The sequence below is a fragment of the Phaseolus vulgaris genome, chromosome 5 (assembly GCF_051622355.1).
Source record: "Phaseolus vulgaris cultivar YP4 chromosome 5, ASM5162235v1, whole genome shotgun sequence".
In the NCBI taxonomy this organism is placed as follows: domain Eukaryota; kingdom Viridiplantae; phylum Streptophyta; class Magnoliopsida; order Fabales; family Fabaceae; genus Phaseolus; species Phaseolus vulgaris.
The window spans coordinates 43595732-43610226 of NC_143502.1; the positions used below are offsets into that span (position 1 = coordinate 43595732).

General features: G+C 36.5%; 3 protein-coding genes across 4 annotated transcripts; 1 reads left to right on the forward strand and 2 right to left on the reverse strand.

Annotated features, from left to right (window-relative positions):
* Positions 1-51: 51 nt before the first annotated feature.
* Positions 52-5369, reverse strand: LOC137836097 (ubiquitin receptor RAD23b). Of its 2 annotated transcripts, XR_011085193.2 has the most exons (13): positions 5195-5369; positions 4813-4974; positions 3188-3226; positions 3033-3094; positions 2908-2952; positions 2180-2357; positions 1948-2082; positions 1815-1877; positions 1147-1194; positions 954-1063; positions 748-791; positions 590-668; positions 52-485 (listed from the first exon to the last, which is right to left on the reverse strand). XR_011085193.2 is itself a non-coding variant. In XM_068644932.2 (12 exons), the coding sequence occupies exons 1-12, from the start codon at positions 5258-5260 to the stop codon at positions 369-371; spliced, it is 1104 nt and encodes a 367-aa protein (XP_068501033.2). In that variant the 5' UTR covers positions 5261-5369; the 3' UTR covers positions 52-368. The 2 variants fall into 2 exon arrangements, 1 of the variants encoding a protein (XP_068501033.2); XM_068644932.2 differs by lacking the exon at positions 748-791.
* A 567-nt stretch (positions 5370-5936) lies between these two features.
* LOC150027665 (uncharacterized) lies at positions 5937-7510 on the forward strand. The gene has a single exon (XM_090302118.1). The coding sequence runs from the start codon at positions 5937-5939 to the stop codon at positions 7344-7346; it is 1410 nt and encodes a 469-aa protein (XP_090158244.1). The 3' UTR covers positions 7347-7510.
* A 1013-nt stretch (positions 7511-8523) lies between these two features.
* LOC150027666 (uncharacterized) lies at positions 8524-10038 on the reverse strand. The gene is made up of 2 exons (XM_090302119.1): positions 9766-10038; positions 8524-9093 (listed from the first exon to the last, which is right to left on the reverse strand). The coding sequence occupies exons 1-2, from the start codon at positions 9965-9967 to the stop codon at positions 8897-8899; spliced, it is 399 nt and encodes a 132-aa protein (XP_090158245.1). The 5' UTR covers positions 9968-10038; the 3' UTR covers positions 8524-8896.
* Between the last annotated feature and the right edge of the window lie 4457 nt (positions 10039-14495).

Here is a 14495-nt window from a genome sequence, read left to right on the forward strand (position 1 = left end):
GTTCACCTCTTTTTCCCTACCCAAATATAAAGCAAATAAAAAAAAGGAGGGTAATGGGCAAACACAACCAAAATAGCTATACCAGAATCTGCTGCAATGCAGAAATCTAGCTTTGGTGACAATAAATCAACTTACAATTAGAGCTTTTTGCTATTTCATCGAGGAAGATAACTAGAAACACTGTTGAATAAACTAACCATTCTAAAATCAAGACTAATTGTCCATTGTCCCGGTTAAATACGTCAAACCCAATCTAAAACTATACCCGCGTAAATTTCCCAAGACATTATCAAAGGGAAAAAAAATGCAACAGCCCCCACCCTCAAAAGAGGCCCAAGCAAAACTACAAATTAATGTAGGTTAGTGAATTAATCCTCAAAATCTCCAGCATTTTCTAATAAGTAGTTGGCTGCCAATTGCTCGTCACGGTCACATGCTAAAAATGCCTCTATGACTGAGGCTCTATCAAATCCCATAGCTTCAAGCTATATGTATCATAAGTAAAACCAATCAGCAGAAATGAAGCTAATGGATACGTCAGTGGAAATGAAAAGAGAAAATATCAGACTTAAACATATTTAAGACATACCCTTCCAATTGCCTCCTGCTCAGCTGGCGTCACATTGATAGCATGAGGCATGTCTTGCTCAGGTTGATCAAATATATCACTAGTAAAAGAAATGGGTTACATTTTTAAATAAAAAATTTCTGAGAATACATATTTTGGTGAAGATAATAAACTAGTACTTCAATGTCGCGTGTCAAAAATGATTCCTGGATAGGGCATCAAGCTGACGAGTCAAAAGGTTACTTTCATGTTACAAAATGGCAAAAGACTAAAACCAATTGAATAGCAAATGATGAAACAGACATTACAAAGTATCGATGTTAGTAAAACACGGTGAAAATAAAATTGTCAAGCAGATACCATATATGGCGAGCAGTACACTCACCCTTCTGAACCCTCAATAGGTTCATTGATCAACTGCAGAAACTCAGCATGATGTTCTTGAATTACTCTTAAGAGACCAGGATTCTGCTTTCCAAGCTCCTGAAGTACAGGCTGCAATAGAAATCTTCGTAAGACATTAAAAAGTGATTACTTCATCAGGTATTTGATGATTGAGAAAATAGTTAATTAGATACCTGCAGAATTTGTGGATTGGATTGCACCATTGATCTCAATACTTGAAACTAATAACGCAAACAAAGACACGGTTACTAAAACAATTTAAAGCTAGAAGCAAGATAAGAATAACAAACCAATTGCAATACTAAAATGCCAACCCTGCATTATATTGATTAAACATAAGCAAATTCATATTACATTTCCAAATAGCTCCCATCATACAAACACAGTATTAACACACAAGAGAACCCAACGACAACTATTTTGCTTAATGTCACTGCACTTTTCATATAAGCTAAAATTATGACAAAATGAAATAAAAACACAACATCAAATTTATTGTTTACTTTCATGAAGTTCTTTATGCTTCGTTTTTTTTTTCAAACATATTACCAATTGAGGGACGGGGGATAAGCCAACCTGATGGTCCAAATTTATATTTCAATTTCCACAGGGTTAATTGTATTTCTTAAGAAAATGGAATTTAAACATTACTCAATCTCATAAAATTGGATTGTAAGGTGAGGCTTAAATCCAACTCTTTAAAAGTATTCATGGTATTATAATCCCAGATATTTAGTGTAGAAAGTTCAAGATACTAAAACTATTTCTTGCAACAAGGATATGCAGAACATAAATGTTTACTAACGTTAAGAGCAAAGCAATTTACAGAACCAAAAACCACCTGGGGATTGTTTCTAAGAAAGTCAAGCGACCCAATTCCAGCTCCAACACCAGAAATAGCCTCCTGAAAAAGGTATATCTACTTAAAATAAAGCTCAAAAGCTAACAGCATAAAATGTAAAGACAAGGTTTACCTGTGGAAACATATTCAAGGGAGATGAGTTAGGGACCCCAGGAACAGCTCCGGCAGTGACCCCACCTGTTTCAGTTGTCCGACTATCTGGGTAAGGAGCAGCTGGCACAGCAATTTCTGCGGCTTCAGGAATTCCCTGCAAACAAAAAACAAAATAAACAAATGCTAAAACCAAAAGAAGTTACAGCAGAAAATGTATGCAGTAAATTCTACAATGAGCACTTTATGCATACAGAATACAGGTAGTCCACAGCACGCTCTGGGTTATTGTAAGCTGCTCGGAGGGCACGACTAACTGTATCTCTGTCCCAACTGCCACCACCCATGTCCATAATATGCTGAATAGTCTGCTCAAGATTACTACCAGCAACTAAATTTGAAGCAGACAGGCCATAAGTATCCGTAGTCACACTGAAAAAATGATACCAAATGGTTTTTCAGAAGACTTGATTACAGGAAATGGGAAAATGGCAGACAACTCAATTTGTTAATAGAAACAAGAGGGTGATGTTATATTAATTTAGTACATAACTATAATTACGAGCAATATTGTTAAGTGTGCAAGTATAATCATGCAATCGTGTGAGTAAGGGAGACGCAATGTGGTGATCAGCAAGTGGATCAGGAGAAGCGTCAACTAAAGCGGGGTCGCACAGTCAATTGGGAGAAGTGTCGATTAAAACGGGGTCACACGATTGTACGTGAAATCAAAGGATTGTGCACCACATCGATCTATTTGAGCAAGTTAGGGTTTGAGTTACCCAAAGTAATCAGGTCGGCCAAATCAGCAGCATCAGACCAAATTCAGATTACTACACATGCATTTTACCTCTTGAATTTATTACAATAAATGAAAAGGATCCCTCATTATCAACCTACATTAGACGGAAACCTCTTAAAGGAACATCAAGGCATAAAGAGCAGTATATTATTCAGGCAACATTAGAGATAAAAGTCATACTCCGTAGTTGTGACATCTCTTGCAGGTGCATTGTTGTTTGTAGATCTGCATAACCAGTAAGTTAGGAAAAAAAATTCAGTTGATACAAAAACAACCACATAAAAAGCTATTTCAGATAAACTCACTGGGTTTGAACTAGAGACGGGGAATTTGGTGTTGATACAGTTGTAGGTGGGTTGCTAGCAAGCTGTCACACATGCCCAATCACCAGCTCATACAAAGGAAAAAGAAATAAAACTCAAATGCCAAAAAGAAGAAATAAAATGAGCAAGGAGCATGCCTGACTTGATGAAGTACCAGCAGATCCCGAGGTTTTACTCTGCAATTGAAGAAACATGGAAAAAGAATGCTTACAGAAGTAAAAAGGAATCATAAACAAAACATACCGAAGCATAAGAAAAGGTAACTATTGAAAGGACAAAAATGAACATGGAATTAGGTTTATCAAACATAACATGGACAAAAATCAAACATCTAATGCTTTCACATATTGTCAACAAGAATGTCATAACACACATAACTTCCATTACAATCTAGAAAGGTGAAAAATCTAAACTACTTTTGCTTAAAATTTCATTATATTAGACTTAAAGGTTTTATTACCAAAATAGTCTATCAAAGTTTAACTTAAATTAAATTGGTTCTTTAAAAACTTAAATTATCATCATATTCACCATTATGGTGACAAAAGTTCTGAAAAATTAAAATAATCATTAGATCGTTCAGAAACTGTTTAATAGTATTTTTTTATAGAAAATATCATAGTGCTGCATATTATTTAGAAACATATAGTTTTTAATATAATAAATATTATTTTAACTTTTCTTTCTCAAACAAATGCTTGCAAGAATATATTTATTAATATCTTTAATTAAAAAAAATGCACCAATATCAACATCTGTGTATGTGACTGATCATAAATGACAACGAATAGAACAATAAAATAATGTGAGATGGGAGCACATTAGTAAAATCATCGCCAATGGCTTGACTGCGTGATAGTGTGGAACGGCAGGGAAGGAGAAAAGACAGAGAGACCGGAAAGAGAAAATGACATCTTCAGTGCAGCAGGATTGCTGCTCTGCTGCACCAGGATCGTGGCCACTCCAACCACTTCACCAAACCAAAACTCAGTCGTGTCTGTATAGCGGTGTATGGCCACTTCACATGGCCATTAACTACTATGGAAGTATAATTCAAAATCTAAATTCAATTCCACTTCTACTGCGTAGATACAAGATCTAAAGCTTAAAAAACTATCAATCTCTTATTCAATTTTTTTTATATACTAATTATTAAATAATCCAAACAGAATAATATAATCATTAATTTAACTAACATTTTAATTGAGTTAATCAGTCATGTTTGGCTCATTTTGATCTACCGGAAGTGAAGATGGTGGATACTCAACCTAGGACCAAGCTAAATCAACCTAGCACATTATTCACACCAAACAACCCAATCTATTCAGTTATGCTCTAGGCAGCCTCAAACCTCACAATCCCTCAACCAGTTCAAATGGCCATTCAAGATGCACTGACTTATCCCAATCAGCAGTACTTTAAATCATTATTTGTTGGGTGATTATAAACACCTCACTTCCTATAAATTCAGGGCAAACACCTTCCACCACCCACGTAATCATCAACTAACCCCTAAACCATCATGCCAACTTAATGGAGTGCCATGAGAAACACACACACCCTTCCCACGCTCCACCTACTATATAACCTTAGAGGAAGAAGGATTCCAACACAACAACCATTTGAGGCATGTTCAGAGTCATTCTCATCACATCATTGCAGTTCAGAACGCAGCTCAGATGAAGTTCTTATTGATTTTTTTTTTTTTCTAAAAAAGGATGACAATACTATTTTAACAGAACTTGTCATTAAGGAAATATACCTTACTAAGCATTACAACAAGAAAGCCATCCTCAGAGACCTTACTGTCTGCTAATGTAGTTTCATCTTTCAAAACCTTACCATTGTGAATCAGCAATTGCTGTCCACATGGGTAATTATCTTTGCCTTGTACATCTTCAATATTTTTCTTGACAGCCATAATCTGAGAGGGAAATGAATAGTAGGGCAATGTCAGCTAACAAAAAACAAAATTTGAATGACCCTTCATGTAATAGTAGCAGCTTGACATTATAAAGCATTGTAGTCGTACTTTGGATAGAAAAAACACCAGAAATGTAATGGTGCAGGTGTGTAGAATAGGATAGGATAAGGTGGGAAAGAGTGAAAGTAAAGGAGAAATTGGAATGAGAGATATTACTAACAGTGTCTGAGGGCTGAACCCTGATTTCGAAATGGCTGCCTTTCAAAGTTTTCACGGTGAGCTTCATGCCTCCTCGCCGTCGATCGTCAACACCGCCCCGCCAAACCCTAGAGTTTACCCTCTCACTCACTCCCACAAACCCACGCTTTTTTCTTTTCCTTTTTTTTCTACTTTTATTTTTTTTTTTCCTTTTACGCCTTAGATGATACTCCCACTCGTTTATTCACTTGTTGTGTAAAAGGAAAAATTCAAGTAGAAAAATAAAAAAAAATGCAACTTCTAGTTTTTTTATTTTTGTTAATTTAATTTTTAAATTAGTTATACTTCTTTAATGTTATGATAGCGTTTTTGAAAAATTTTGTACTCATTAATGAATATTAACAGATTTAGCTTGATGAAATTGATTTGATTTTTAAATAAAATAAAGTGGTGGAGAGAATGAAAGAAAAAGGTCTTAAATTAGTGTGAAGAAAATGATCCTAAAATAAAAAAGAAGATCGAAAGGATTGAAGTGTGATATGTGAATGATTTGCGTGATTAGATTATGTTCTGATTTGTTAGAGAAATGAAAATAGTAAGATGAATGGATGGTGGAGGATGAAGAGAATGAAGAAGTAATATGAAGAGAGAGTAAAGTTGCTGAAAAGGAGGTGGAACAGATCAGAGTACTTGAGATACGGATCTCAACTCTGTTTATAAGACATGTCACAGTGTGTTGGCTGGTTGGAGACTGTCATGTTTGAATGCATGCTTCCAGGGACCTGAGGAACAAAAAAACAAGAACAAGAACACAAACAACGATGATGATGTTCAGGACAACTACGTGTCGGTCCTACTGGACAATGCTGCTGCTTCTCTCCATTGCAATGCTCGAGCCCTGCCCTGTGGCGGCTTTCGACATAACCAAAATCTTGTCGGAATATCCCGCTTACTCTTCCTTCTCCAACTACCTCACACGAACGCAGCTCGCCGCCGCCATAAACGCCCGGCAGACCGCAACGGTGTTCGCGGTGGATAACACTGCCATTGCCCCACTCTCTGGGAAATCACTCCACCACATTAAGACCATCTTGAGCCTCCACGTGGCGCTGGCCTACCTGGATGTTCCCCAGAATCAAACCATCAACGTCACCACGCTGTCCCAGGACCAGGGAGTGCTCCTGAAGATCAACAATGGCGACGTCACCTTAGTGTCCGCCGCCAACCCCAACGGCGTGGTGAGAGCCAAACTCGTGAAACCCCTTCTGGCAGAATCCCAGAAACAGAGTAATATATCGGTGGTGCAGGTAAACAGCCTCATGAGGATCACCATTCCGGAGGCTCTAATCCCAGTGAAGTCACCGGTGCCGGTGATATCACCGGTACCAATATTCACTCCAATTCCTGTCATGTCCCCTGTTCCAGTAAAATCACCCGTCCCAGTAGTATCCCTTGTTCCAACACCTACTCCTCTGCTAACACCAATTCCCGCCGATATTCCATCACCCGTCCCTGTAATCTCCCCCGTTCCGGTCAACACCCCCGTCCCGGTCCTAACACCCGTCCCTGTAATCTCACCGGTTCCGGTCATCTCCCCTGTCCCGGTCGTAGCACCCGTCCCAATAATCACTCCGGTTCTGGTCGACCCCCCGGCGCCGGCAGTCTCTCCCGTCATTCCGATTAACCCCACGGCACCAGTAGTCTCACCGACGCCGGAAACTACAACGATTCCGGTAGTAACACCTGTGACAGTGCCAGTGTCAGTGCCAGTCGCAGTGCCAGTAATGGCACCAGGACCTGGGGGTTCTGGTTCTGCGAGTCCAGGTGATGGGAGTTCGGGTTCCCCAAGCCCAGGTGGTGGCGGTTCTGGTTCTGTGATTCCAGGTGATGGGGGTTCTGGTTCTCCCAGTCCAGGTGGTGGAGGTTCTGGTTCTGCAAGTCCAGGTGATGGAAGCTCTGGTTCTCCAAGTCCAGGTGGTGGAGGTTCTGGTTCTGCGATTCCAGGTTCTCCGAGTTCAGGTGGTGGAAGTTCTGATTCTCCGAGTTCCGGTAGTTTGTCTCCCGATGATGGGGGTTCCGGTGCCGATGGTGGTTCAAATTCAGGGGTGGTCCCGTTTGGCGTGCATTGGTCTTTTGCTATTTTTTCTTGCTTTCTCCTCTTCACTATTTCTTAACTATGAATATGAGTATTCATGAATGACTAGTATGAGCGTTCCAGCAGTAGATATAGACTAGGACAATTAATTCATTCCTTTCTTTACCTTCATACTATTATTCCTGTAATGTTTCTTTACCATATAATTCGCATGCATTGCAGAATAATACTTTCATTCCTTCATACTTCCTTCTTCTACTCTTCTCTTCTTTAACTTTTACCGTTTTAAAACTCCCAAAGCTTCTCCACACTCTGCAATTCTTTACATCACCACCTCTGTTTTTTTTTTTATCTTTTAACATGTTTTTGGTACAACACTTTGGGTGAGTGGATTAAACTAATAGCCTTCGTTTTACCAAGAGTGTCAGAGTGTCTCGTGTTAATGTTAATTTGCCTCCTGTTTGATACAACAATTTCAGTTTTAAACTACTTTTTTCATAATTCATACTGCATCAAAAAATCACTGAGGTCATTCAGTCCCTCCTTTCCAGGGATGTTGTAACAAAGATGAACTGAAAGTTTGTCCATGTTAAATCTTGGGAGCATTCAGGAGTTTGTATAATAAAGCTTAGAAAAGTAACTTATGACCTTCTTAATTAAATGTTTTTTAAAAAAATTTCATAACCTGTCTATTCACGCATACCTCTTCTATTGAATACACATTTAAAAGTGCCACTTTCATATGATTTGAAGTTTTGAAAGAACTCATGTACAGACTAGCTTATCATAACCAAGTTGTCCATTTCAATGTAGCTTATCATACCCAAGTCTCATCTTAAATGTACCCTCAAGTGCGAGCATTTCTTAGGATAACATGACATTACCTTCAAGAATAGGTTTTCTCAGAGATACATGTTATTCAACTTGTTTACTTTTAAGCACATGAGTTGTATTCAAGAAGTAATTTAGTTTTGACATTCTCATGAATCATTCAACCAAAGACTATACTTTAGGACGGTTAGTAGTTAATTAAAACCAATCAATCTAAAGTGAAGATGATGATATTGATCTTCATTGTAGCCTAAATAGTATGTGGGCTAGCATATTTTCATCAGACTGCAGGGGTAAGAGGGCATCTGTGTGACAAAATAAAATCTTTTAGAATAGATTAAAACCGTATATAATTGGAGGAAGGAACAATGTATGTGTAAGTTTGACTCAGGATTTCTGTCTCACTTGTAGGCATACAGACAAAATTTGAGATAATAATCTTATGATCGCATGAAAATTAAACACTCTGCTGCTTGTTACTAACAGTGAACACAGTTAATGTTATAGTCATTGACAAGTGAAATTTACTTGGTTTGCCGTTAGAGAAACCTGGGTGTGACTTTTGAGAAACTACTGGCATATTTACATACTATTGTCATACGCAGTACAGTTTGGGTTGTAAAAGAGAAACCTCAAATGATTTTGTTATGACAGTGACATGTACTTGGTTTTAGCGGCCAAAAACCATGCCTCCGCCGTGCTGGCAATGGGGAGATAAAAAGAACGGTGGCTTGCCAGATGCATACTGCAATACATCGGTGGAGGTTTTATTTGTAAACTGAAAACCCGTGTCTGGTTTCAAGTGTGATTTGCAGATTCTGATGAAACTTCACTGTGGTTGGACCATACAAAGATCCTCCAGAATGGCAATTGCTTACGCTTATGGTGGCTTTCTACAACATCGCTTTCGGTTCTTTGTAGCATTTCCCACATCACTTGTACATCTTCATATCCACAAGTCTGTACATCATCCTGAAGCTTCAGCAGTCCTGCTCCTGCACCAGATAACAGATTCATGTTAGAACAACACATGATAAAAAAGATAATATGAGATGCGTGCACTATCGACTAGAATAGGAATTAAAACATAGTATATAAATGTGTACAAATTTTATATCGACTATAAATTCATAAATGTATACAAAATTTATTTTAGAGGTCAGTTTTATGAGTTTGAGTTAATTTAAAATTTACTTTTTAATTAATATAATCGTAGAGTCCTTTCGAACTTATCTTAGAGTCATTTCGAACTTATCTTTATCTTAGAATCATTTCATTGTTCGTTTCTATCCTAATGATTCTTTATTTCGTGGACTTATTAGGTCACTCGTTATAGTAATATTATTCAAAGTTGAGTTAAACTTAAAATTCACTTCTTAATACTTTCACAAACTCATTTCGAGTCCACTTCTTAATATATTTGCAAAGTCATTTTAAACTTATCCTAATGATTGTTTTTTTACTTATTAAATCATCCACTATCGGATTATTTAGACCATCTAATATCAGATATCAGATATCCAACTTTATCATGCTTGATGATGACTAAGGATGATTGGGAAGATCCATTTGGTTTACGAAAAAGTAGCATCGATTGAGTCTATATGATGATGTGAGGGAAAAGAAAAGAAAAGAAAAGAAAAAGAGGTTTTGGACGATGAACGAACCGTTTTTGCGAGCCTTGAGGCGAGCAGAGAGAGCAAGCCAGACACGCCTGACAGGGAAGATGATGTTGCGCCAGACATCCATGAAGTGCTGTTTCTTCTTATTCTTCTTATTCTTCTTCTTCTTCTTCTTTGTTCTCTTTGTCCTCTGCACCAGTGGCACCACCGCAACTATTCTTCTTTCTTCTCTTTCTACTGTTAGCATATCATTTCATGTTCAAACCAAACCAAACCAAAACCAAAACCTTCACCATTCCTCGTTTCTCTCTGTCTTATAAAACTCGCACACCACCGACACGTGATCTTTAATTATTCTCCTTTCACTCTTTTTCTTTTCTTTTATTTATTCACGCACCACCCACTACTGCTATTCATCACCCTTCCATTATTAACACTACCATCCACCTCATCTCATTTTTTATTTTTCATTTCAATAACTTAACTTTACAAAATACTAAAACCTCATCCAATTTCAAATTAAATAATCTTAATTATTTACTATTTTTTCATCATTCACAATTAATAGAAAAAGTCGAAAATTCATGTGTACAGATAGATACCCTGTTGTATTTATTTATTGCCGTTGCTTCAGATTGCATATAATCATTTCCCGCTATGCTTATTTAACTCACCACACTGTCACTGCCTAATAATATACTAATAATTAAACACGTTTTTATAATTAAAAATTACATTCCACCACGTGACTCACTATTTACATTCTTATGTTTTGTTGATGACGACTGAATATATATTATATATATTTATATAATTATTAAAAAATAATTTGTGAATGAATAAATAAGGGTAAAGAATGGTAGTTCTTTCATTTGTTTTGTGAGTTATTTAATTTTTGAAAGCAAAATATTGATAATAATTGAGTGATTTCCCTTAAATGATTAGAAATTGAGAAAAAGGTAATTCAAGAAAAGCGGCACTCTTTGTCGTTTTATTCATGAATATTTGAAGTTGTGAGTACCAAAATAGGAACAAACACGTTATTCATATTCTGTTGTCCTCTTTCATTCTTAAAATACAACATCCTCATTATTCATACCATTTCGAATGTTTATCCCGTACTCACATTTCACTTCACATTTTCTTCTTTTTTTTATTCAGACATCCATACACAAATATTAAAGTCTCTTACTTTTTTTGTACTGTATAAAAATGATTTATTGTTTTTACAAGATCGATTTCTCTTAGAAGACTTCTATCTTCTGTTTTCTATTTTTATGGTTTTTAGGTGTGATAGTTTTTTATTGGTTCTACTTTTTCACTTAATGAGTATGAGACTTGTAAAGAAACTCTCACGATTCGAGTATCATATATATGTAAGTTGGAAGAGAAAAATTACTTCAAGAATTTGGTTTTTTCTGATATTCATACTTTTTGGGTGAATCTCAATTATTATGGGTCCGTTCATGGGTTAAAAAAAAAACTTAGTCATGTTTTACATATAAGTTGTTTAATTATAGTTAATTGAGATTTTACGGGTTATGTTTGGATTAGTGAATTATTCGATTTTCTTTGGGGTCATGACAACCTTTTTAACTATAAGATATCAACTTTTTCAACTATCCAGTAATATAATTATTGAAATAACAATCTTTTCAACTATCTGGTAGTAAAATTATTGAAATATGGATAAAAAATAAAAATATTCAGAAAATAATTTTAAGAATAAATGATTCAATTAAGTGTAGAGGGAAATGAAGAAAAAGGTTGGTGTCGGTGAAGTGTGGTGAAGGAGAAGAAAAAGAAAGGTGGTTGGTTGAGCAGCAATTATAAGAAGGTGGTTGGTTGAATGACGGTACATATGTTATTGCTCTATTTCAGGCACAACAAACTTTTGGTCTTCTCAATCAATTTTTACTCTCTGTAACCAAAATATCGGTTTTAAATTTTTTTTATTATCTCATCAAAATTCACCAACTCACCTTCTTCAAACTTCAGAAATGGGAACATAGATCCAGAAGTTTAAGATTCTTTATTTTATTATATTATTATATATAGTGTGTGTGGAATGAAGGTGAGGTTGATTACATTAGAAAAATAAGTATATTTCACTATAAAATTTATAGATAATTTGATTGATATGATAAAATAAAAAATTATAAAAAAAATTAATATAAAAATTTAATTTTTAGGAATATAAATAAAAAATAAAATAAATTTAATTAAAATATTATACTCAAAGTCATTATTGCAATTTTAGATTAATGTCTTTTGACATTTTTCCCACATACTCAGCCATGACTCTTCTCCTCCCATCCTTATACTAATTGACCCAAAATGAATGTCACATATAACAAAACCCTAAATACATGACACTAATATAGGAAACTGTACCGGTATGGGCGAGACCTCTCGTCTCCCTGACCGAGACCCACCTGACTGCCCGAGACTTAGTCTACCTGATCGAAACCAGAGAACCTTGGTCGAGATCTAAGACTTGGCCGAAAGGCCGAGGCCGACAGCCTACCGAATCGAGACCACGAAAACCTGGTCGAGACCTTAGAGACTTGGCCGAGACGACCGAGACCATGGAATCCTGGCCGACGGCCAACCCATATTACCATTTATGCTCAAACCAAGGTGAGTGAAGTTAATCTATCATTAAAAATTAGGTAATACAATCCTAAGCGGTATCCACTTCGGTAAACGGGCCCAACAAGGTAGACCCATTAGAATAATATAAATAACACGCATCCCAAGGAGTAAGGGATGTCATTTATTACTGTTCACCTATCAGAAAAGCTGACCACCCGCTTTACTGACTTGAGCGTCGGAGTGCCTTCGCAGGTACCCACCATCCGATGTTCACTCGAAACCAAGTGTCGAAGGAGAAACAGGAGGACGAGAAGAACCTCAGTTCATCACCCAGCAATCTGACCGACCGAAGTAAGGAGAAGAAGACTTCAATAGTTTTATAGGTCTCATCTTCCTAGGAGTAACAAAAACCAACCTTGGATGTGACATACAACCTTGCATATTAAGTATCACTACCAAAAAAGGGAGGTGTTAAAATAAACTACTTTTTTCCTCTTTATATATATATGAGAAAAAAAAAACATAATTTAGGAAGTGGTGTTACTTAAAGTTAGCTTACACTTTTGGCTTGAAGACGTAGGTATGTGTTGAATATTGATTGATGTTAGTACGTCATATTATCGAATCTTCTGTTACCGCTGATAACAAATCAGTAATAGCAAATAAAACTATACGTAATGTGAAAGGTGTGAGATTAGGGTATATAATTAGAGATGCCTTAAGTGTATTGGCAGGTCTAAACTAACAGGCAAATTATGGAAGTTTTTGGATAGGGTAAAGGGTTTTTGTATATGTACAGTAATAAAAGCATTAGGTTCTTAACACGACTTTGCCATGAAGGTTTTATAAGATTGCAAGTAATTTTATATTTTTTTCTCTATGTCTATTACTAAGGAGGATTCAGCGTGTGAGCTAAAATGGTTGCTCTTTTATCCAATCTTTGAATTATGCAGGTATCAGTCCATGCAACTGTGCTCTGTCACAATCAACCTGTTTTACACATTGCAATCAATTCTGCTTATCATAAACGAACAAGACTCAAAGTGTATTCTAAGTGTGTTCGTCATCAAAGGAAGTAATCTGTTCTCGAACTGGTTTTTTGGGATCCAGAAAACTATTGCTCCTCAATGCGCTCGTCCTCCCGACTGTGCTTCCCTTTCCTCGATCGTCCTACTCCTCAGGCTGGGTACTTGCAGAAGGCAGTCTAACGCTCAAGTCAGTGGGGGTATCGACACTCGGTCGTCAGAGTACGTACTGTAGATAATGACATACCTTTCACGTTGAAATGCGGCCTATTTATATTACCTCAATGTGCCTTTGCTGTTGGGCCAGATTAGGGTAGTTAGTTTGCGTTTAGGATCGTGTTAGGCCACCCTTAACTATGGATTAGTCTTGCTAATCCGGTCAACCTTTGACTTGAACGTTATATGTCGGTCCGCGTGTGCGACGTGGTCGACTCTATCGTTTGGGTGACGGCTTGATCTGAAGTCTCCTACTAGTACATAATCTATTAAGAAGAGAACTATAAATCTAACTCAATTTCATAAAACTGATAAAACCGACTTATAAGATGATATTTGCACTCTCTTATATACTATAAAATATTCTAATATGTAGTCGATGCAAGATCTCTAACGTAACGTAATGAAACTGCACATGTCTCTTGTAGGCATTTTTACAAAAGGCAATAGGCAAGCCACAATTTTGCTACTTTCTTGGCAAGTTGGGCACCCGCAATCTCCATTCACCAACTTATTAGCTATTAATTAGGCCTCAAAGCTGTCATGTAATACCTTATTTTTAGCACTGATCGTAGGAAAAGTAATTTGGAATAATATCTGGTATGATATCTGTCATGCTATTTAAGGATAGTTGACCAAATTTCATACAAATGATGATGATAGGTATATGATATATTGAGGAAAATTTTACACTTCCGACCAACAAGATGTTATAATTGATGTAAATTTTTACGAAAGTCATAATAGAAGTCAACAATTTTATTCACACTACATAGTATGTTGAGAGGTTGAAATTGAAGGTTGAATAGCGTTGGTTGTTCTGTTTTTAATGACTAAAGTTCATAAAAAAACATGCAGCGCATATGATGGTGTCTGTGTTCGTGAAATGACGATGATTAATGTTGTTTGCTTCATAAACGCCTTCTTTAACCCATCTCT

Bases quoted from the DNA above. Each gene is read 5' to 3' on its own strand.
- LOC137836097 (XM_068644932.2), bottom strand. From the start codon at position 5,260: ATGAAGCTCACCGTGAAAACTTTGAAAGGCAGCCATTTCGAAATCAGG. The intron at 4,975-5,194 runs GTTAGTAATATC...TTTCCCTCTCAG, and splicing joins GGGTTCAGCCCTCAGACACT to ATTATGGCTGTCAAGAAAAA. The intron at 2,358-2,907 runs GTATGACTTTTA...TCATTTTTTCAG, and splicing joins AGAGATGTCACAACTACGGA to TGTGACTACGGATACTTATG.
- LOC150027665 (XM_090302118.1), top strand. From the start codon at position 5,937: ATGCATGCTTCCAGGGACCTGAGGAACAAAAAAACAAGAACAAGAACA.
- LOC150027666 (XM_090302119.1), bottom strand. From the start codon at position 9,967: ATGCTAACAGTAGAAAGAGAAGAAAGAAGAATAGTTGCGGTGGTGCCA. The intron at 9,094-9,765 runs GTTCGTTCATCG...TATCTGGTGCAG, and splicing joins CCTCAAGGCTCGCAAAAACG to GAGCAGGACTGCTGAAGCTT.